Source organism: Oppia nitens, unplaced genomic scaffold, assembly GCF_028296485.1.
Source record: "Oppia nitens isolate AA-2021 unplaced genomic scaffold, nextdenovo-longstitch-racon4-pilon3 scaffold21_pilon_pilon_pilon, whole genome shotgun sequence".
Taxonomy (NCBI): Eukaryota; Metazoa; Arthropoda; class Arachnida; order Sarcoptiformes; family Oppiidae; genus Oppia; species Oppia nitens.
Genome location: NW_026533201.1, coordinates 159754 through 187437, shown reverse-complemented (window position 1 = coordinate 187437; position 27684 = coordinate 159754). Strand labels below are relative to the sequence as shown.

Here is a 27684-nt window from a genome sequence, read left to right as displayed (position 1 = left end):
ACACATTTTTTAGAAATTTATATATAATTAACTAAACTATATAGTTTACTAATGATAAGCATTATTTAATTATTTATTTTATTTTAATGTTAAAAATTTAATTAATATTTGTATTAACAATTTGTTTTCAATATAATAGTGTACAAGTTTAACTTACTTGATTTAATAATTTAATAAAAAAAATTAATTTATAATTTTATCTTTTTTAATTTTAAATAATAGATGTCAAAATATACATTATATTTTAAGTCATTTAATTAAAAAAAATTGTCAATAATTTGTTTATTTAAAATTTTAATCTAAAATTATGTTAAGATTTTAGTTAATATTTTTATTAACAATTTGTTTTCAATATAATAATGTACTAGTTTTTTACTTAATTGCTTTAAAATTTAATAAAAACAATTTTTAATTTTAAATAATAGATGTCATAGAATAGATCAAATAAAAACATTTTATAATAAAATAATTATTTTAATTAAAATATTTTATTTATAATAATATTTTTTTAAAATTCTATATACTAGATGTCATAATATTCATTACATTTTAGATCATTTAATTAAAAAACTATCGATAATTTGTTTATTTAAAATTATAAATTAAAATATTATTAAATTTTTTGATTAATGTTAGTATTAACTAATAGTTTTCAATATAATAATGTACAAGATTAACTTAATTGATTCAATTATTTAATAAAAACAATTTTTAAATTATAATAACTTTTTAAAATTTATTATAATAGATGTCACAATATACATTAGTTTTTAAGTTATTTAATTAAAATAATTTGTGAATAATTTGTTTATTTTAAAATTTTAATCTAAAATTATGTTAAGATTTTAGTTAATATTTTTATTAACAATTTGTTTTCAATATAATAATGTACGAGTTTAACTTAATTGCTTTAATATTTAATAAAAACAATTTCTAATTTTATCTTTTTAAATTTTAAATAATAGATGTCACAATATACATTATATATTAAGTCATTTAATTAAAAAAATTGTCAATAATTTGTTTATTTAAAATTATAAATTAAAATTTTGTTAAAAATTTTGATTAATATTAGTATTAACTAATTGGTTTCAATATAATAATGTACAAGATTAACTTGATTGATTCTGTTATTTAATAAAAACAATTTTTTAAATTATAATAACTTTTTAAAATTTTCTATACTAGATGTCATAATATACATTAGATTTTAAACATTTAATTAAAATAATTTGTGAATAATTTGTTTAACTTTTTATAACTATTTAAAATTTTAATCTAAAATTATGTTAGTTAATTATTTTAGTTAATATTTTTTATTAACAATTTGTTTTCAATATAATAATATACGAGTTTAACTTAATTGCTTTAATATTTAATAAAAACAATTTCAAATTTCTAATTTTATCTTTTTAAATTTTAAATAATAAATGTAATAAAATAGATTTAATAAAAACATTTTTAATATAATAATTATTTTAATTAAAATATTTAATTGAATATAATTTTTTTTAAAAAAAATTCTATATATATTGTTATTTAATTAAAATAATTTGTCAATAATTTGTCATTATTTAAAATTATAAATTAAAATTTTGTTAAAAATTTTGAGTAATATTGGTATTAACTAAATGTTTTCAATATAATAATGTACAAGATTAACTTAACTGGTTCAATTATTTAATAAAAGCAATTTTTAAATTAAAATAACTTTTTTTTTATTTACTATCAATAGATGTCATAGTATATGTATAGATTATAATTTTAGTTTAGCTAAAACATATTAGTCAAACAATAAATATATTTTCAAAAAAATACAAATAATTAATTAATTATAAAAAAAATTCAATAAAGATTTAATTAATATTAATATCTAATATCTGTTTTTTAATAAAATAATGTACAAGATTTTATTTAATTTTTTTTATTAATAATTATTAAAAAAAATAAATATCACAATATCTTATTTGCAATTTACTACTAATAATAAATATATAAAAAATAAATATTAAGAATTTGATAATTAAAAAAAAATTTTTATTATTTTTTTTATAAACAAAAAAATAGTTCAATTTTAAAATAATATTTTTTAATAAAATAATGTACAAGATTTTTATTTAATTGTATTATTTAATAATTAAATAAAAATATTTTTTAATTTAAAAAAAATGTCACAAAATCTTATTTGCAATTTAATACTAATAATAAATATATAAAAAATAAATAATAAGAATTTGTTAATTAAAAAAAATTTATTATTTTTTTATAAACAAAAATTTGTTCAATTTTAATATAATTGTTTTTAATAATAATAATGTACAAGATTTTATTTAATTTAATTTATTTAATAATTAATTTTTTTTAAAAAAACAACAAATAATAATAATAATAATAATAATAATTAGTTTTTAGATTTGAATATAATTTCATATTCATAGGGACTGAATGCGTCAGTAATAGACGGATCGGCTTTTATAGTAATTAAACGATCAATTGGTTTATCATTATTGGCTAAACAAATATCATAGTTATGGGTTGATTGTAGAAAACGGACCAACACTAGGAATAGGTTAGCTATGGCCAGCTTTTCGCCTAAACAAACACGACGTCCCAAACCAAACGGTATGTACGATGGAGGCAATTGGTTGGCCAGAAACTGGCCACTAATCGGGTCAATGAAACGCTCGGGTAGGAAATCCAGGCCATTAGTCCATTGATTTGTATCATTGTTTCGCAATACAATACCCTGATAGCATATTATGGACATACCTTTAGGTATAGTATAGTCACCTGAAATATTTAGTTTTATTATTATTATTTATTTTAAATTATTTATATATCAATATATATATATATATATATATATATGACCATAAAACTGGATACAATTATTATATATAAATGGCTTATAATAATTTAACATTAAATTAAGCTAGATAAATTTACTTTTTAAAAAAAATAGTAACTATAGCTTATTTAATATGTTAATACTGTATATTAAATGTATATACTGTATATATAATGTGTATATACTGTATATATAATGTATATATATTGTATACAATAAGCCAATTTGTACACAATTGTCCTATAGTTTATATATATATATATATATATATGTATATACTGTAGATATATTACTAGATTATTAATATATATAATTTAAATTATAAATTTTAATATTTCTTTTTAATTATAACTTAAAATACTTAAAAATTTTATAATTAAAGTACAAAATCACAAAAATAATACCTATTTTACTATCAACTACAGCACTATGCAGACCACCCATTGGTATAACATTACTGTAGCGTAAGGTTTCCGATATAAATGCCATCACATAATGACACAGATGTCTGTCCTCATGTCTGGGCAATCGGTCACCTATTTGTCTATTAATTTCTTCGCGTAATTTCCATTGAATCCCGGGATAATAGGCTAAAAACAATAGCAACCATTGAAATGTACGATGACTAGTATCGGTACCGGCAATAAACAGGTCCAACAATGTCATCGATAGATTCCGATCGGTTAGATAGGGTCGGGACTGTTTGCCCTCACGGATGGCATCATTTTTACTAGCAATCAATGCATCGCAAAAATCACGTTCAATATCGGGATTATAATCCAAGTAATGTTCGGTAAATTTTCGGGATATTAGACTAATTGATTTTGCAATTAGTTTTTGATGTTTCGTAACCAATTTTCTGTCCAATAAACGTATTATAGGCGATATATCCCATAATAAAAAATGTGACCCAGCTTCTTTTATAATGAAATCGTTTAGAAAATATTTTAAAAATTTAAATTCCGGATCATTCATGTTATAGCTGTAAAAAAGTGTAAAAATAAATATATATATATTTTATCAATGTTTAAATAATGTTTATTTTTTTGGTGGGGTAACCTAAGATAGAGTCTGAAAGATAATTTTAAAAATAATAAATAAAAATTCCATAAATTCCCCGAAAATTCCCAATGTAAATTTTTATGAAAATAGATATAATATTCCCTCAATAAAAAATTTGCAAAAAAAATAATAATGAAAAACTTAAATTTTAACTAAAACTAAAATTTTAAAAAATAGAATAATTCTGTATTAAAAAACTTACTTAAATTCAGAGGGTGGGGTCATTTAGCCTTACCTGCTTACCCTTTTATATATATATATATTATTGGGGTTTATATTGGTTTATACGGTATATATGATAGTATATATATATTGTTGTTTAAATTATTAATATTTTTTAAATAAATAAATAAATACTTTTCACCAAAAGTACTATTAGCCAAAACATTCAGAAACATATGGTATATATAATCAAACGGTTTGATTGGTTTGTCCGGACCATCAGTTTCTAACATTATTCCCACTGTTTTATCAACAGAATCGACCGTTACGTTCACCAAACGCTCATTTATTGAATATTTTCTTTTTTTTAAAAAATAATTTAATTAATTTAATTAAAATATAAAAAACTAAAACTTAGTGAAAAAAACACGTACTGTATGGCCGCGTGCGCTACACGTCTCAGTGCTTTCCATGAGTGGCCGTAATCGTTGAAAATTACATCACAATGTTTGCTGTTTGTAAATAAACTTCCTTTAAATTTTAGCAAAATAAAAATACAATTAAAAAATTTAAGAAAATTAAAAAATTGAAAAAAATAAATAATTGAAAAAAATTACAAAAATAATAAGTTATAACACATAATTTATTTCTATACTAATAAACTAATATTATTATTATAATTATTAAACTAATTATTATTATAATTATTAAACTAATTATTATTATAATTATTAAACTAATTATTATTATAATTATTAAACTAATTATTATTATAATTATTAAACTAATTATTATTATAATTATTAAACTAATATTATTATTATAATTATTAAACTAATTATTATTATAATTATTAAACTAATTATTATTATTTCAATAATTATTTACCAAAATAGCTATTAGGACGTCCGGCAAAATCGTTTCTATTGAATACATTTCTAGCAATATCTATGTCAGTGATAACAATAAGCGGTGTATTAAACATATGTATTGTAAATATTGGTCCATATTTTTTGGACATTTGCCTAAATATGTCGTCCGAATGGTGTTTAGATCGAAATGCTTTTAATATAATTAATTAATTAAAATAATATTAGAAAATATTAGAAAATATTAGAAAATATTAGAATATATTAGAAAATATTAGAATATATTAGAAAATATTAGAAAATATTAGAAAATATTAGAAAATATTAGAAAATATTAGAATATATTAGAAAATATTAGAAAATATTAGAAAATATTAGAAAATATTAGAAAATATTAGAAAATATTAGAAAATATTAGAAAATATTAGAAAATATTAGAAAATATTAGAAAATATTAGAAAATATTAGAAAATATTAGAAAATATTAGAAAATATTAGAAAATATTAGAAAATATTAGAAAATATTAGAAAATATTAGAAAATATTAGAAAATATTAGAAAATATTAGAAAATATTAGAAAATATTAGTAAATATTAGAAAATATTAGAAAATATTAGAAAATATTAGAAAATATTAGTAAATATTAGAAAATATTAGAAAATATTAGAAAATATTAGTAAATATTAGAAAATATTAGAAAATATTAGAAAATATTAGATATTAAAAAAAATATATTTACATAAAATATTGCCTATTATTGGCAATGGAAATGGACCGGGAGGTAGACTAAAATATTGATAATAAAATTTTGCCACTTTATAGACCATATAAGCAATTAGTAAACTTGATATTGTTATCCATATATCTGATATAAACCACAAAATTAATTGCGACAATAATACAGACATATTGTTGTTAACAATAATAAATTGAGAAAAAAATAAACTTTATTTTGATTTTTTTTTAATAAATCTATTAAACAATAAACAATATAAACAATAGTATAAAAAACAGTAAAAACAGTTTAAATTATATATACTAGTAGTATATTATTTAAATTATTAGAAATTTTTAAAATTTTTCCAATGACTAGTAATTTTTTTTAAAACAAAAAAAACTTAATATAATAATATAATAAATAATAATGTTAATAATATACATAATAATATTAAATGATAAAATAATAATAATAATAATAATATCTGCTATTTATTATTTTTAAGTAATTTTTTTTGTTTTTTTGATGACTTTCATTATTTCAACAACAACAAAATTATTATTATTAATTTTTTTTAAAAAATAATTATTTTTAATACTAAATAAATTTTTTAATACTTTAAGTCAAATTAAACAAATAATAAGTTTATTACTGTATATTTAATTTGATATTTTTAAGTTTAGTTAAGTTTGTTGGGTATTTAGTTATTTTTTAATTTATAATTTTTGTTGTTGGTGAATTATAAATTATAATTCAGTAATAATTTTGAATAATAATAATAATTATTATTATTTCATGTACTTATGTAATATTATACAATACTATTTTTTTAGTAAATTAAATGTATTGTTGTTTATACTACAGGTATATATATATATATATACATTGTATGTGTGTTTAGTGTGTAGTAGTAGTAGTAATAGTAATAGTTATTTATTTTTTAAAAATAAATATTTAAAAATTATAATATTTTTATTTGTAATTGTCATCATTAAAAATTATTTAAAGTTATTTTTATATAGAAATAAAATTTCTTTATAAAATATAAATTATTGATTAATCATTTTGTAATAAAGTTTAGAAAATATCTAAAATATTTAATTACAAGTAAAAATTGTCTTAATTTTTTTTAGATATAAATTTATATATTTTTTAATAAAATAAAATTCTTTAATGACTTGAAATAAAATTAAAAAAAAATAATAATAACTAATAGTAGTATATATAGCACTTGACACGCGATTTAATCCTCCTATAGTTTTAATCCTTTAATCCCCTACTAATCCTCTTATCAGTTAATCCGATCAGTCCGTGCGTAAAAGTTATGAACGAAATAGTACTACTACATGTAGTAGTAGTACTATTGACCATTCATAAATTATGTAAATGTGTAAAAGTGATGTTATGCAATATGTCACGTGACATATTGCATCACATGAAATAAAAAATGTTTTTTAATTATGCTTCTATTTTTTGATTAATTAATTAAATTTATTTATTTATCATATTTCAAGTTAAATACAATTAAATAGTTAAATACAATTAAATAGTTAAATACAATTAAATAATTAAATACAATTAAATAAAAGTTAATTACAATTAAGTATAATATAATTAATAAAATAATTTAAATTGGTATTTATAATTATTACTCATAATAATTATTCATTATTATTTTTTAACAAAAAAGTATTTGTTTTTATTTTTAATAAAATTATATTTTGATTTAATAGGTATAAATTCTAAATATATTTTCAATGATAAATTATTTAAACACTCACGTTGATAAATATACTTATTATTATCAGAGTTTATAATAATCAACTGTAACCCTAGATTACCTTTTATATTTACAGTTAATAGATAATCTTGCATTAAGTCCCAATTGTGTGACCCTAATTTCTCACTATAATTGATCTCAGCTAAGCGACATAACTTTTGTGTACCACGAGTTTGAATGTTTGGACTATATCCCTTTGCAGCAATAATTTTAAACCAATGAAGATTATTGGATAGTTTTTGTTTATCAAAGCCATAATAATGCCAGACGCTTCCTATCCAAATAGCATGATATCCAGATGAATAAGATTTGCAATTAATTGTGATAACACTTCGCTTTTTAAAACTTTTTATTAACTGCTCTTTTTGATTATTCACAACAGGTATTATTTCAATTGATTGTGATTTAATTGTTTTTGAGTCGCCGGTGTTAAAATTCATATTTTAATGATATACTAATTATCACACTACAAACACGTAAAAATAAATAAAAAATACGTTTTAATAACACTATAATATATAATCTTATTGAGATTGAAGTATATATTGCTTGCAATTTACTGTGCGCTATATTAAGCGCCTGCGTTTAAATAAAATAATTATTTATGACGCAATGCTTATTAATATTTATAACACAATTAGATATTGTTATAATTATTATATATCTAAAATAAATAATATATATTTATATATTATATTATTTAAAATAACAAATTATAATAAAATTATTAACATACTAATAATTGTAATATTAGTTATATATCAACTAACAATAATTTAATAATAAAGTACTTTAAAACATTAATATACTTATAAGATTACCTGTTTATAACATGTATAATAAGATAAATTAAATGAAGTGAACGTTTAAAGCTATGCAAAGCTAATGAAATGCGTTAACTGCTATGCAATGCTTGCAATATGTGGTACTATGTATTACGCCTGCGCACAAAGTGTAAATGCTGTTAATGCATAAATGTTGATGCAATCATATGTTTATCAAAAAATATATATAATTATAGATGATGCAATGAGTTTCTTGATATTATTATTAACACTAATATATTACTATTATTTCTTTTACTTAAAATAATCATAACACTAGAATAGTAGTTAACTCTTGTTATAACTTAGTATAATAAGTAATAAAATAATTTTTTTGTTACAATTGAAGTAAGTTTTGATAAAATTATTTAAAATAAAAAATGATGCAATGCAAAATTCAGTAGTTCTTATTATTACACTAAAGACTATTATTATAAATAATTATAATATACTGTGAATTAAAATAGTTTATTACAAGTTTTACGATTATTTATATATTAACTAATATATATAACTTAAGTGCATCCATTAATACACTCTAATAGAATAATGCTAGATATTAAGATAGCTTGTATGCAATACGTTGAGCTATGTACTACGTCTGCGCAAAACCGGTTATTAAATGTTGATTCAATATAACTGGTTCAAACCGGTTTATTAGTGTTAATGCAATCACATGATTAAAGAACCGGTCATTACTAGTTTAAAAATATAGATAAAAATAATGAATTCCTAAACCTAGTTATAGTCATTATATATATATATATATATCGTAGCTATAAGTTTAATAAGGTATATATTAGATATTGTTTATAATACGGATTGGCTGTATATACTAGTGGTTCTGTAATAAAAATATATACATATATATATATTTAGACAGTTATGATAGAAAATTTTTCGTTGAGTTATATACTAAAGATATAATACTGTTTTTTTCGAAGATTAAGTTTTAAAAGCAATATTTAATTTATTTATGTTAAAGTTATATTGTATAAGTAATTTTCTTTGCGTTGTAAAGAATATATGTATTACAGTATATTATACTGTATAGTAACTTGTAAAGTATATAAAATAAAGAGTAACTTGGTTATATTAAATCTATGTACTGTATATAAGTGATAATTAAACTACTACTTAAATTGTTATTAATAATATCTTAATTTATATTAATTATCAATATTGTACTATAAAAAATACCTATTAATTTATCTATAATGTTATAATATTATCATACTGAGTACAAGTATTAATATTACTGCATTATATTCTATTATTTTTACATTTTAGTAATATATATCTATGATATATTGTACCAAAACATATACTATTTTTGAAATATTATACTACGTCAACTTTTAATTACATTAACTATGTAAGAAAGTTTGGTCATTATTCCGGATCTTCGGATCAGTAATCCATCTCCGAGACAGATACAAGACTTCAAAATAATATTAGTTATATATAACGCAGCTATCAATAAACAGAACTTCAAATGGGTCATTCATATACACTGTGACGTAATAGATAAGCTATAAAAATTGACCATACCCCTTAATCTTTGATAAGTAATCTTTTAATTCATAAATTACGTTACAGTTCCTTATAAAATATATCTAGCTTTACTTATTGTTTTGTAAATTTTACTTAAAATTCATTTTAAGGCTATATGACGGTTAACTCACAGACTAAACCGTCAAATACTAATATTATTTTATTTAATAATATATTAACTTAAAATTAATAATACATAATACATTTTATTAACATATTAAAACATATTACACACATAAAAATTATTTTAAAAGAAAACTATTTTATTTTATATTATAAATAAATAATATTGTACTATAAATTTATAAAGATACATTACTATTATGTTATATATTTATATTTCTACATTAATTTTAAATATTTGTACATTTTACTAAAATATATCTATTATTTATTGTACTCTAGCATATATTATACTAATTTTTATAATATTTTACTAGTTATACATTATAATACCCTATTATGTCATAATATACATTGTATTGTACTATTATTTTTAACTATTATTGTTGTAATATAGTAGCATTGGAATAATTAATTTCTATATTAGATTATATACTAATAAACTATTTAGTAAAATTATATATATTTACTTCATAGTTAATTTTATTACCATAATTTTTTTTTTAAATAATACTATTTTATTTAATTTATTTAAATCTTTTTTCAGTATTACATTTTCATATTACAATTCGTATTATTAAGTTATATAACTAAATTATATTACACTATTACTGTATTATTTGACTATACTAACCTTATATTATTTTATTAATACATTAAAATTATTAAACACTAATTTATTTATATTTTATTATTGTTTATTCAATATAATTAAAAAAATAAATTTTTTATTATATATAATAAATTCATTTTTAAAACATTATTTTAAAAATTATTGGCATATTACAATTACAGAAGTTAAAATTTATTATAAAAAATATAATAAATTATATTACAAATACACTATTTTACATTTTAGTGATTTTATATTATACTAGTATGATATTTTACAAATAATTATAATATATTAAACTATTACAATATATTTTACTATATATGTATGATATATTATTAGCATATTAATTAAACATTATGATATATTTTTAAATATTAAATAATATATCTTTATTATGATCAACGAAAACTAAAACATTAATTTACATTATGACTGTTTTAACATATTATAATATATAAATAATTATATACTATTAATAATCTTATACATAATATCTTTTATATTCAATAACTAAAATAAATAACGATTTTATATTGTTTTTTAATAATACTGTCTTATTTTACACTATTTCTATATTAATTTATATTTTAACTATTCTATATAACACTGTTTAATTACATTTACCTATACAATTACACAAACAGATAATACAGTTTAAAGATATAATGTTATTTTTATATTTATGTTATACTGTACTACATTATACCATTAAACAGTATGACCATGCCATATTTAATTAAAGCAGTAATTATTAATATAACGTTATAATTTATTGGTTTTGCATTTGATAATAATATAAAATATTTGAAATATACTCAACAAACTAATTTATATTAATTAATAATAGTATAATTAATAAAAAAAATATGTTTAATCCTATTACACATCTAAATTATTTGATCTATAACTAACTAGCTTAAACACAATTATGTAGTATACTTACACCATTTAAACAGTATAACTATATTATCCTACACTATAGTCAACTAATTTTTAAGATAATTATAGGTTATAGCACAATATTTATAATAAATATTATTATATTTTACTTTATAACTATGTATATTTAAAAGTATCTTTACAATAATTTACGACATAACAATGAAATATTTCTTTATAATACGTTATATTGTATCATATAATATAACTTTATTATATATAACTATATCTATACTAATTAAAAATGTTATTATAATCAATTCTCTATACACTTGTTAACAAAAATAGTAATCTATTCTGCACTATATTAGTTAAAAATATCTTAACATTAAGTATGATGTATTACATTTAGATTTTTAAACAGTATAACATTATTATACTACTTTACACTCACACTAGATTGCATTATCGTGACATTATAGTACATTACAATTACCAACTCTAGATAATAGTACAACTTTATTTTACTACACAAATATATACTATAACTAATATATTCTACTACATTTACATTAATTTATTATATAATTTTGTTATATTTAACTACTTTTACACTATTTAACTAAACAATTATATAAATATAATATATACTTACATTATTTAACTCATATACAGTATAAGTATATTATACTACACTATGATCATATTAATTATTAATATAACTAAATGATATTCAACTATATTTTTATTAATTTATATTAAAAATATTATACATTACTATTATTACCTATTATTACAATTAATTATAATATATTACTTTAACTTTTCATTAGCTGACAGTGAAATAATGGATTATTACACAATTCATATACATTCATTACAATATTATACTATATTTCTATGTTATATTCATTAAAATTACGCTACATAATAAGGTTTTTTATGTCTAATTAATAATTTATACACTTTTTAACAGTAATATTAAAATAAATTGCAATAGAAATAAACTATTTTACAATAAAATTATTTTATACATCACAAGTCATACATTATTAATGCAAATTATTAAAACTTAATTTTTTATTATAATAAATTTACACTAAATTACTATATAGTTATTATATTTTACGTCTAGATTAATTTATAATGTATCAATCTAAACTCAGTGCATTTACACTGATTAAGTCTATAATTGTTTTATATTGTGATACCTATATTAACTAATAAGATAATTACATTATATTAGATTACTATTATTGTAACTAGCTTGTGGTATAACTACGTTAAATTTTACTAAACTTATGCTAATTTGATATTTAAAATATACTTTAAACTTAACATTATAATTTTTATACTACCTTCAAACTAATATACACTATAAATACTATACATTGTACATCATTTACTTTACTAAACATTACTATATGATTAATATTAATTTACTATACTGTACTACATTTATTTAACAAACAATGTAAATTTTTTATTACATCATCAAGCACTATAACTACACTATATATTTCAGTAAACTTAGACAAATTTAAAATATAATTATTATATATAGCACTACCATTATACTATATGACAGTATAACCTTTCTATGTTCCCCAATACTTAAAATTTCTAACAGTTTCAATATGCTATATTGTAGTAATAACACTATATTACGATAAACTTAGACTATGATGTTAACAATATTACAGATAACAATGTTTTTTAATTTAATAAATAACTTTTAAACTAGATATCAATATAACTATGTTAAAGACATTACACGTATACACATATAACTGTAAGTTTAACTAAATTTAACTATATTTACTGCAAGTATACTTAATTTGATTAATTGTGCTCTTACTTTTAATATAATTTTTCTGAATTGTTAAATTGTTTTACAATATTTATGTATGAGTATAAAATAATATTGTTATTTTTTAGTGTTTTAGTAAACTAATTAACTATGTAACTGTTTATTTTTGTTATTTGTGTAAAAAATGTTATACAATAAAAATGATTGATAAAAAAATTACTTGTCGTTGATATTACACATAAATAACATAGAATATTTACAAATTTATGAAGTAATAATTTTGGTAATTTTGGCTTTTTGGTAGATATGGTAACAATAATTATGTAACTTCTGTAATCTATAGTTTTTAGTGTATTCATATGGTGATGGAAATGTGTTATAAATAAATTTCAGACCGCCATTGCATATATTTAGTAATAATTATTGCTTATTAGTAATTAATTATAACATAATCTGAGCAAGTAATACATTATACACATTGTTATTAGAAATAAACTGTTGTGTACAATTGGTAACCAATAGATATAATAAATATTATATGAGTCGTGCTAATATTGTTACTATTATACACTCTAGTGACTAAATTATAAAGTGATGAGGTTATAAAATAATTATACTGATTATATTTTTGTATTATTAATGGTAATAAACATTACTATTTTTAGTTAACACAATTGATATATATTTCTTTGTTAGTATTTATTATTATTTATAATAAAAATGGTTGAATAGTATCATTATTCTACATATACTAACATATTTTTCAATTTACAACATAATTTATTAAAAATGTAACTAATATATTTTTATAGACTAATTTGTTGTGCAAAAATACATTACGTTTGACTATAATCTATTAAGTTTACAACTTATGTTATTAATGTAACATAAAATCTAATTAATAGTAAGTATCAACTATCAAAGAGAACTAAACCACAATATTACTTTATTATATTTTACTTTGATAACTAATTTATTGTACTAATAATTTAATTTAAGCAGTAATATTATTATATTATTAACTATTATTAACCAATATTTTACTAAAATATAGTATGTTATGAGAGACAAGTAAATTATTTATATTTTTATATATACTTACTATTGAATATAATATTTAAAATAACTATTATATAATATGTGACATATGCTATGCAGTGATAACAATAATGAGTAGTATATTTAAGTTATAATATATCTTATTTTGGATAGTATGGTATATTTGATAGTTTCATAGTATATAAATAGTATATAGTTTTTGTACAAGTATAGTTTGTATAGATGTATTATTTTACTGATTTAAGAAATATTTATACTAAAACTTAGAACACATTAAATAAAACAACAATAACATATTTTATAATTAATATTACAATTATTTATTATCACCTTAATTATTTATATAACTAGTTGATATTATTTATACTAAACAATTTTAATATATATTCTAATCTTATATATAGTAGGTGAATGTTTGAACATCACTAATCCGGTTCCAATGTCACTAATTGAAATATAGTTAACTATTTCATTATAAGTAATTTATACTGTATATATTTATAATTCTTTATTAATTTATTTAATATATCTTATGTAATTTTATTATTGTAACAATATTTAATTTTATTACCGATTCTATCTTTATATCTTATTATTAGTGAAATTTTAATTGATTAATTAAGTTTATTATTTATTATTAATGTTGTACATATAGTAATTTAGTTATTATAAATATTATTAGCTTTAAATATAAAATACATGATATGTATCTATTACCTCATTATAATATCACAAATCCCTGTCAATCTTAGCAATAGGTAAACTAGTATTCCTGTATCGTATATGAAGATGTAATATTTATTAATTCAAAGTTCAAATTCAATAGTAATAGATAAGGTGTAACAAAGTTTGGTTAAAATATTGTTAAAACAGATGAATCATACCCATTTCCACTTAGTTACCAATGATCAAACACCCGAATGGGCCATTCATATATACTGTGATGTAATAAAAATATTAGATATATATACTCATAAATAATCTTCTAATAGCTATTCTTTAAAAGAATACGACACATTTGTAACATATATATCCCACTTTGCATATTTAATTACAAACATTTTGATAGTTACACAAACATAACAATTATATTATATCTTTACACTCACTGTAAAGTTCTACCTTAACACTTATAAATAACTATTGTATTTCATATTACATATTTTAAGAGTACATAATATACAATTATTCGATCTTAAGAAATTACTTATCTAAAAAGTAAAAACAATTCTTTATAATTTATAAATTATTTTATATACTAATATTTATTAAATAGTAAAATTTGTTAGCCTTCTCATAATTATAAATATCACTACCTTAAGTAAACAAAACACAAATAAATAATCGATATTATTTTTCTCTAAAATATGCAAACATACAAGTATATCATCGTAAAAAAACATTTATTAAAACGTATTGAAATAAATGATCGTGAAAAGAGTAGTGAAAACAAAGTTTATTAAAATTTAAGTAAACAATTTATTAAAAATGTAACTAATATATTTTTATAGACTAATTTGTTGTGCAAAAATACATTACGTTTGACTATAATCTATTAAGTTTACAACTTATGTTATTAATGTAACATAAAATCTAATTAATAGTAAGTATCAACTATCAAAGAGAACTAAACCACAATATTACTTTATTATATTTTACTTTGATAACTAATTTATTGTACTAATAATTTAATTTAAGCAGTAATATTATTATATTATTAACTATTATTAACCAATATTTTACTAAAATATAATATGTTATGAGAGACAAGTAAATTATTTATATTTTTATATATACTTACTATTGAATATAATATTTAAAATAACTTTAGTTTATATATGTGACATTTGCTATATAATGAATTGTATATTCAAGTTGTAGTATATATTACTTTGTATAGTATGTTATATTGGATAATTTGATAGTATATAAATAGTATAGTCATTGTACAAGTATAATGTGTATAGATGTATTTTTTACTGATTTACTAAATATGTATATTGAAAAGTAGAACACAGTAAATAAAACTTCATAAATCATATATTTTTTATATAATTATACATTTACTTATATTACTAAACTTATATTAGAACGATATTATTACATACACAACTATTGCATATATATATAATTACATAATAGTTATAACAGTTTTAAAATATAACAGTTATACGATACTTATTAATATTAAATACCAACTTATTTTTATAATTACTCTAATTTTATAATTTTATGTATCACAATTATTAGTTTACAATAATTGATTCAATATTAATGTTGAAACTATGAAAACAACACAATTACATATTCAAAATATAATTAGTTTAACATATATAAAATCTGATATAAACTTAATGATAATATTCAAGATTATGTATGTTTAACCATATGCCTCTAAACAAGCTAGAATATCTAACTGGCATTGAATAATATGGGACAGACGTATTCATGAATATAAATGTAATCATATTGCAGAAAATATATTGTACATTTTGAAAAAGACTCTAGAGATAAAATATATAATGCATGTTTTAAAATAATCACTAAATTATAAAATAAAATAAAGAATCTAATTTTTTTATATTAATTAAACAATTGACAATTAGACAATTTGTAATTTTTAAATTAGTCTATATCAGTTAAGTGATGACAACATTGCAATACTACACTTTTATTTTATTTACATAACATTTTTTACAGAGTAATTGATCATTAATACTATTTTTAAATTATTAATTTTTGAAATCAATTCTTCGAACTTGGGTAAAGTACTTTGTTTTCACTACTCTTTTCACGATCATTTATTTCAATACGTTTTAATAAATGTTTTTTTACGATGATATACTTGTATGTTTGCATATTTTAGAGAAAAATAATATCGATTATTTATTTGTGTTTTGTTTACTTAAGGTAGTGATATTTATAATTATGAGAAGGCTAACAAATTTTACTATTTAATAAATATTAGTATATAAAATAATTTATAAATTATAAAGAATTGTTTTTACTTTTTAGATAAGTAATTTCTTAAGATCGAATAATTGTATATTATGTACTCTTAAAATATGTAATATGAAATACAATAGTTATTTATAAGTGTTAAGGTAGAACTTTACAGGAGTGTAAAGATATAATATAATTGTTATGTTTGTGTAACTATCAAAATGTTTGTAATTAAATATGCAAAGTGGGATATATATGTTACAAATGTGTCGTATTCTTTTAAAGAATAGCTATTAGAAGATTATTTATGAGTATATATATCTAATATTTTTATTACATCACAGTATATATGAATGGCCCATTCGGGTGTTTGATCATTGGTAACTAAGTGGAAATGGGTATGATTCATCTGTTTTAACAATATTTTAACCAAACTTTGTTACACCTTATCTATTACTATTGAATTTGAACTTTGAATTAATAAATATTACATCTTCATATACGATACAGGAATACTAGTTTACCTATTGCTAAGATTGACAGGGATTTGTGATATTATAATGAGGTAATAGATACATATCATGTATTTTATATTTAAAGCTAATAATATTTATAATAACTAAATTACTATATGTACAACATTAATAATAAATAATAAACTTAATTAATCAATTAAAATTTCACTAATAATAAGATATAAAGATAGAATCGGTAATAAAATTAAATATTGTTACAATAATAAAATTACATAAGATATATTAAATAAATTAATAAAGAATTATAAATATATACAGTATAAATTACTTATAATGAAATAGTTAACTATATTTCAATTAGTGACATTGGAACCGGATTAGTGATGTTCAAACATTCACCTACTATATATAAGATTAGAATATATATTAAAATTGTTTAGTATAAATAATATCAACTAGTTATATAAATAATTAAGGTGATAATAAATAATTGTAATATTAATTATAAAATATGTTATTGTTGTTTTATTTAATGTGTTCTAAGTTTTAGTATAAATATTTCTTAAATCAGTAAAATAATACATCTATACAAACTATACTTGTACAAAAACTATATACTATTTATATACTATGAAACTATCAAATATACCATACTATCCAAAATAAGATATATTATAACTTAAATATACTACTCATTATTGTTATCACTGCATAGCATATGTCACATATTATATAATAGTTATTTTAAATATTATATTCAATAGTAAGTATATATAAAAATATAAATAATTTACTTGTCTCTCATAACATACTATATTTTAGTAAAATATTGGTTAATAATAGTTAATAATATAATAATATTACTGCTTAAATTAAATTATTAGTACAATAAATTAGTTATCAAAGTAAAATATAATAAAGTAATATTGTGGTTTAGTTCTCTTTGATAGTTGATACTTACTATTAATTAGATTTTATGTTACATTAATAACATAAGTTGTAAACTTAATAGATTATAGTCAAACGTAATGTATTTTTGCACAACAAATTAGTCTATAAAAATATATTAGTTACATTTTTAATAAATTATGTTGTAAATTGAAAAATATGTTAGTATATGTAGAATAATGATACTATTCAACCATTTTTATTATAAATAATAATAAATACTAACAAAGAAATATATATCAATTGTGTTAACTAAAAATAGTAATGTTTATTACCATTAATAATACAAAAATATAATCAGTATAATTATTTTATAACCTCATCACTTTATAATTTAGTCACTAGAGTGTATAATAGTAACAATATTAGCACGACTCATATAATATTTATTATATCTATTGGTTACCAATTGTACACAACAGTTTATTTCTAATAACAATGTGTATAATGTATTACTTGCTCAGATTATGTTATAATTAATTACTAATAAGCAATAATTATTACTAAATATATGCAATGGCGGTCTGAAATTTATTTATAACACATTTCCATCACCATATGAATACACTAAAAACTATAGATTACAGAAGTTACATAATTATTGTTACCATATCTACCAAAAAGCCAAAATTACCAAAATTATTACTTCATAAATTTGTAAATATTCTATGTTATTTATGTGTAATATCAACGACAAGTAATTTTTTTATCAATCATTTTTATTGTATAACATTTTTTACACAAATAACAAAAATAAACAGTTACATAGTTAATTAGTTTACTAAAACACTAAAAAATAACAATATTATTTTATACTCATACATAAATATTGTAAAACAATTTAACAATTCAGAAAAATTATATTAAAAGTAAGAGCACAATTAATCAAATTAAGTATACTTGCAGTAAATATAGTTAAATTTAGTTAAACTTACAGTTATATGTGTATACGTGTAATGTCTTTAACATAGTTATATTGATATCTAGTTTAAAAGTTATTTATTAAATTAAAAAACATTGTTATCTGTAATATTGTTAACATCATAGTCTAAGTTTATCGTAATATAGTGTTATTACTACAATATAGCATATTGAAACTGTTAGAAATTTTAAGTATTGGGGAACATAGAAAGGTTATACTGTCATATAGTATAATGGTAGTGCTATATATAATAATTATATTTTAAATTTGTCTAAGTTTACTGAAATATATAGTGTAGTTATAGTGCTTGATGATGTAATAAAAAATTTACATTGTTTGTTAAATAAATGTAGTACAGTATAGTAAATTAATATTAATCATATAGTAATGTTTAGTAAAGTAAATGATGTACAATGTATAGTATTTATAGTGTATATTAGTTTGAAGGTAGTATAAAAATTATAATGTTAAGTTTAAAGTATATTTTAAATATCAAATTAGCATAAGTTTAGTAAAATTTAACGTAGTTATACCACAAGCTAGTTACAATAATAGTAATCTAATATAATGTAATTATCTTATTAGTTAATATAGGTATCACAATATAAAACAATTATAGACTTAATCAGTGTAAATGCACTGAGTTTAGATTGATACATTATAAATTAATCTAGACGTAAAATATAATAACTATATAGTAATTTAGTGTAAATTTATTATAATAAAAAATTAAGTTTTAATAATTTGCATTAATAATGTATGACTTGTGATGTATAAAATAATTTTATTGTAAAATAGTTTATTTCTATTGCAATTTATTTTAATATTACTGTTAAAAAGTGTATAAATTATTAATTAGACATAAAAAACCTTATTATGTAGCGTAATTTTAATGAATATAACATAGAAATATAGTATAATATTGTAATGAATGTATATGAATTGTGTAATAATCCATTATTTCACTGTCAGCTAATGAAAAGTTAAAGTAATATATTATAATTAATTGTAATAATAGGTAATAATAGTAATGTATAATATTTTTAATATAAATTAATAAAAATATAGTTGAATATCATTTAGTTATATTAATAATTAATATGATCATAGTGTAGTATAATATACTTATACTGTATATGAGTTAAATAATGTAAGTATATATTATATTTATATAATTGTTTAGTTAAATAGTGTAAAAGTAGTTAAATATAACAAAATTATATAATAAATTAATGTAAATGTAGTAGAATATATTAGTTATAGTATATATTTGTGTAGTAAAATAAAGTTGTACTATTATCTAGAGTTGGTAATTGTAATGTACTATAATGTCACGATAATGCAATCTAGTGTGAGTGTAAAGTAGTATAATAATGTTATACTGTTTAAAAATCTAAATGTAATACATCATACTTAATGTTAAGATATTTTTAACTAATATAGTGCAGAATAGATTACTATTTTTGTTAACAAGTGTATAGAGAATTGATTATAATAACATTTTTAATTAGTATAGATATAGTTATATATAATAAAGTTATATTATATGATACAATATAACGTATTATAAAGAAATATTTCATTGTTATGTCGTAAATTATTGTAAAGATACTTTTAAATATACATAGTTATAAAGTAAAATATAATAATATTTATTATAAATATTGTGCTATAACCTATAATTATCTTAAAAATTAGTTGACTATAGTGTAGGATAATATAGTTATACTGTTTAAATGGTGTAAGTATACTACATAATTGTGTTTAAGCTAGTTAGTTATAGATCAAATAATTTAGATGTGTAATAGGATTAAACATATTTTTTTAATTATACTATTATTAATTAATATAAATTAGTTTGTTGAGTATATTTCAAATATTTTATATTATTATCAAATGCAAAACCAATAAATTATAACGTTATATTAATAATTACTGCTTTAATTAAATATGGCATGGTCATACTGTTTAATGGTATAATGTAGTACAGTATAACATAAATATAAAAATAACATTATATCTTTAAACTGTATTATCTGTTTGTGTAATTGTATAGGTAAATGTAATTAAACAGTGTTATATAGAATAGTTAAAATATAAATTAATATAGAAATAGTGTAAAATAAGACAGTATTATTAAAAAACAATATAAAATCGTTATTTATTTTAGTTATTGAATATAAAAGATATTATGTATAAGATTATTAATAGTATATAATTATTTATATATTATAATATGTTAAAACAGTCATAATGTAAATTAATGTTTTAGTTTTCGTTGATCATAATAAAGATATATTATTTAATATTTAAAAATATATCATAATGTTTAATTAATATGCTAATAATATATCATACATATATAGTAAAATATATTGTAATAGTTTAATATATTATAATTATTTGTAAAATATCATACTAGTATAATATAAAATCACTAAAATGTAAAATAGTGTATTTGTAATATAATTTATTATATTTTTTATAATAAATTTTAACTTCTGTAATTGTAATATGCCAATAATTTTTAAAATAATGTTTTAAAAATGAATTTATTATATATAATAAAAAATTTATTTTTTTAATTATATTGAATAAACAATAATAAAATATAAATAAATTAGTGTTTAATAATTTTAATGTATTAATAAAATAATATAAGGTTAGTATAGTCAAATAATACAGTAATAGTGTAATATAATTTAGTTATATAACTTAATAATACGAATTGTAATATGAAAATGTAATACTGAAAAAAGATTTAAATAAATTATGGTAATAAAATTAACTATGAAGTAAATATATATAATTTTACTAAATAGTTTATTAGTATATAATCTAATATAGAAATTAATTATTCCAATGCTACTATATTACAACAATAATAGTTAAAAATAATAGTACAATACAATGTATATTATGACATAATAGGGTATTATAATGTATAACTAGTAAAATATTATAAAAATTAGTATAATATATGTTAGAGTACAATAAATAATAGATATATTTTAGTAAAATGTACAAATATTTAAAATTAATGTAGAAATATAAATATATAACATAATAGTAATGTATCTTTATAAATTTATAGTACAATATTATTTATTTATAATATAAAATAAAATAGTTTTCTTTTAAAATAATTTTTATGTGTGTAATATGTTTTAATATGTTAATAAAATGTATTATGTATTATTAATTTTAAGTTAATATATTATTAAATAAAATAATATTAGTATTTGACGGTTTAGTCTGTGAGTTAACCGTCATATAGCCTTAAAATGAATTTTAAGTAAAATTTACAAAACAATAAGTAAAGCTAGATATATTTTATAAGGAACTGTAACGTAATTTATGAATTAAAAGATTACTTATCAAAGATTAAGGGGTATGGTCAATTTTTATAGCTTATCTATTACGTCACAGTGTATATGAATGACCCATTTGAAGTTCTGTTTATTGATAGCTGCGTTATATATAACTAATATTATTTTGAAGTCTTGTATCTGTCTCGGAGATGGATTACTGATCCGAAGATCCGGAATAATGACCAAACTTTCTTACATAGTTAATGTAATTAAAAGTTGACGTAGTATAATATTTCAAAAATAGTATATGTTTTGGTACAATATATCATAGATATATATTACTAAAATGTAAAAATAATAGAATATAATGCAGTAATATTAATACTTGTACTCAGTATGATAATATTATAACATTATAGATAAATTAATAGGTATTTTTTATAGTACAATATTGATAATTAATATAAATTAAGATATTATTAATAACAATTTAAGTAGTAGTTTAATTATCACTTATATACAGTACATAGATTTAATATAACCAAGTTACTCTTTATTTTATATACTTTACAAGTTACTATACAGTATAATATACTGTAATACATATATTCTTTACAACGCAAAGAAAATTACTTATACAATATAACTTTAACATAAATAAATTAAATATTGCTTTTAAAACTTAATCTTCGAAAAAAACAGTTTCAAAAAATTATATCTTTAGTATATAACTCAACGAAAAATTTTCTATCATAACTGTCTAAATATATATATATGTATATATTTTTATTACAGAACCACTAGTATATACAGCMAATCCGTATTATAAACAATATCTAATATATACCTTATTAAACTTATAGCTACGATATATATATATATATATATATATATAATGACTATAACTAGGTTTAGGAATTCATTATTTTTATCTATATTTTTAAACTAGTAATGACCGGTTCTTTAATCATGTGATTGCATTAACACTAATAAACCGGTTTGAACCAGTTATATTGAATCAACATTTAATAACCGGTTTTGCGCAGACGTAGTACATAGCTCAACGTATTGCATACAAGCTATCTTAATATCTAGCATTATTCTATTAGAGTGTATTAATGGATGCACTTAAGTTATATATATTAGTTAATATATAAATAATCGTAAAACTTGTAATAAACTATTTTAATTCACAGTATATTATAATTATTTATAATAATAGTCTTTAGTGTAATAATAAGAACTACTGAATTTTGCATTGCATCATTTTTTATTTTAAATAATTTTATCAAAACTTACTTCAATTGTAACAAAAAAATTATTTTATTACTTATTATACTAAGTTATAACAAGAGTTAACTACTATTCTAGTGTTATGATTATTTTAAGTAAAAGAAATAATAGTAATATATTAGTGTTAATAATAATATCAAGAAACTCATTGCATCATCTATAATTATATATATTTTTTGATAAACATATGATTGCATCAACATTTATGCATTAACAGCATTTACACTTTGTGCGCAGGCGTAATACATAGTACCACATATTGCAAGCATTGCATAGCAGTTAACGCATTTCATTAGCTTTGCATAGCTTTAAACGTTCACTTCATTTAATTTATCTTATTATACATGTTATAAACAGGTAATCTTATAAGTATATTAATGTTTTAAAGTACTTTATTATTAAATTATTGTTAGTTGATATATAACTAATATTACAATTATTAGTATGTTAATAATTTTATTATAATTTGTTATTTTAAATAATATAATATATAAATATATATTATTTATTTTAGATATATAATAATTATAACAATATCTAATTGTGTTATAAATATTAATAAGCATTGCGTCATAAATAATTATTTTATTTAAACGCAGGCGCTTAATATAGCGCACAGTAAATTGCAAGCAATATATACTTCAATCTCAATAAGATTATATATTATAGTGTTATTAAAACGTATTTTTTATTTATTTTTACGTGTTTGTAGTGTGATAATTAGTATATCATTAAAATATGAATTTTAACACCGGCGACTCAAAAACAATTAAATCACAATCAATTGAAATAATACCTGTTGTGAATAATCAAAAAGAGCAGTTAATAAAAAGTTTTAAAAAGCGAAGTGTTATCACAATTAATTGCAAATCTTATTCATCTGGATATCATGCTATTTGGATAGGAAGCGTCTGGCATTATTATGGCTTTGATAAACAAAAACTATCCAATAATCTTCATTGGTTTAAAATTATTGCTGCAAAGGGATATAGTCCAAACATTCAAACTCGTGGTACACAAAAGTTATGTCGCTTAGCTGAGATCAATTATAGTGAGAAATTAGGGTCACACAATTGGGACTTAATGCAAGATTATCTATTAACTGTAAATATAAAAGGTAATCTAGGGTTACAGTTGATTATTATAAACTCTGATAATAATAAGTATATTTATCAACGTGAGTGTTTAAATAATTTATCATTGAAAATATATTTAGAATTTATACCTATTAAATCAAAATATAATTTTATTAAAAATAAAAACAAATACTTTTTTGTTAAAAAATAATAATGAATAATTATTATGAGTAATAATTATAAATACCAATTTAAATTATTTTATTAATTATATTATACTTAATTGTAATTAACTTTTATTTAATTGTATTTAATTATTTAATTGTATTTAACTATTTAATTGTATTTAACTATTTAATTGTATTTAACTTGAAATATGATAAATAAATAAATTTAATTAATTAATCAAAAAATAGAAGCATAATTAAAAAACATTTTTTATTTCATGTGATGCAATATGTCACGTGACATATTGCATAACATCACTTTTACACATTTACATAATTTATGAATGGTCAATAGTACTACTACTACATGTAGTAGTACTATTTCGTTCATAACTTTTACGCACGGACTGATCGGATTAACTGATAAGAGGATTAGTAGGGGATTAAAGGATTAAAACTATAGGAGGATTAAATCGCGTGTCAAGTGCTATGTATACTACTACTAATGATAAATAAATAAAAAAGTTAATTAATATGTTTTGTTATTGTTTGAAAATTTTAAATTTATAAATCAAAAATTGTATCAGGGTCATAGTTAATAGTGATGCCGATATGAATCCCAAATTCAGATAAACAAATACCATTGGATTGTCCTGTAGATAGCGGCCGGTTAGCTGAGTTAGTATAGTGTTTAGCAAACTGTACGCTACAATAATCAGTGCACCTATAGTGTCGGTTACGGGTACTATACGTTCGAGTAATGTATACAAACTGGCCGGTATCGGTCCATAGCCGACACCAAACAGTACACAGGAGGCATACATAAGCCCAGTTAGCTGTAATTGATTAACAAATACTAACAGTAGTGTCGATACAAATAGTACGACCAAACTAGCGAACAATATTAGACTAGGACCCGAAAACTTAATGATGACTATACAGGACAGTTGACTAACCGACTGTCCAATTGATAGGGCGGTAGTCATGAATGCTGATTGCGATTGACTGATAGTATGGTTGTTGCCAAATAACTGTACAAATGTAGGAAAATAACTAATTTGTTGACTTTGTATGCATACTAATTGGGCAAACATTGCTATAGTTAGAAATATTAGACAACATTTTTGACGGTTTTCGGATAAATCTTGTCGAATCTGTTCTGGAAAACCGTTACAATATAAACGTATTTTTTCCATGAATTTTGTTTGTCTAATATTAATAATAATTATATTATTATTATTATTATTATTACTGGTAGTAGTAGTAGTAGTAGTAGTACTAGTAGTTTCATTTTGATTATCTAAGTTAATTGATCTAGGTACATATGGTTTCCATAAAAATACCATGCCCATTATTAAACCGCAACAAATATTCATTAAACCAATTATCAGATAGGGTACTAGTATTAACTGTTGACCATTATTTCTAGCTATACTACCCAAATACGGTTGTACCATCAATGGACCGACAATTGCCGATAGACTATCCATCATACGACCGGCCTGAATATACGGGCCGCACCTGTCCGACCACATTTCAACTATCCATACGTCCGATATGAACAAAATACTACCGGAAACCAGTATATAAACAATAAGGTCGGCATAAAAATAGCCTAATTTGGGCAATCGTGGCATCCATGTTATAGTTAGGCCCAATAATAGCAACATAACAGCAAATACTAACTGTTTGTTTATTAGACGACATAATATGTTGACTAATTAGAAAACAAATTAAAAAAACATATTTAAAAAAAATTAATTAAGTTTTTAGATAAATATAATTATTAGTTTTTTTAAACATTTTATATATATATACAGTATTATAATTTAAATAATTACATAGAAATGATAATATGCCAATTGATGCACATGTTGTTAGTACATTGGATAGACCAACTAGATCAGTTTGATAGATTGATGCCAAATCTACCAAGGTAATGCCAAATATTCTAGTTATTAATTGCTGTTAATTAGAATATATATATATTTATTTTTAAAAAAAAATAAATTAAAAATAAAATGTTCAAAAAATAAACTTACACTTATAAATATACAAATATATAAAAATATTAACAATATATACTTATATTTAAACAATGATTTCATTATTACTTAAGCTATTGTGTAATTAAAAATATTATTTTTATTATTTTTATTAATATATAGAAAATATTTTATATATATATATATATGGAAAATATTATTTTTTATATATATATATGAAAAAATAATATCTATTTT

At 19.0% G+C, this 27684-nt stretch overlaps 1 protein-coding gene across 1 annotated transcript; it reads right to left on the bottom strand.

The window, feature by feature from the left end:
- Positions 1 to 1112: 1112 nt before the first annotated feature.
- On the bottom strand, positions 1113 to 27078 carry LOC128953338 (steroid 17-alpha-hydroxylase/17,20 lyase-like). The gene is made up of 10 exons (XM_054298825.1): positions 26785 to 27078; positions 26083 to 26472; positions 7502 to 7634; positions 5682 to 5807; positions 4961 to 5134; positions 4507 to 4603; positions 4268 to 4432; positions 3253 to 3830; positions 2450 to 2790; positions 1113 to 1127 (listed from the first exon to the last, which is right to left on the bottom strand). The coding sequence occupies exons 1-10, from the start codon at positions 27076 to 27078 to the stop codon at positions 1113 to 1115; spliced, it is 2313 nt and encodes a 770-aa protein (XP_054154800.1).
- Between the last annotated feature and the right edge of the window lie 606 nt (positions 27079 to 27684).

Coding starts and splice junctions, on each gene's coding strand:
- LOC128953338 (XM_054298825.1), bottom strand. CDS start 27,078: ATGCCACGATTGCCCAAATTAGGCTATTTTTATGCCGACCTTATTGTT. Junction 5,808..7,501: donor ATTAACTGTAAATATAAAAG/GTAATCTAGGGT, acceptor GGTTTATATCAG/ATATATGGATAACAATATCA. Junction 2,791..3,252: donor TGTAGTTGATAGTAAAATAG/GTATTATTTTTG, acceptor TAAATATTTCAG/GTGACTATACTATACCTAAA.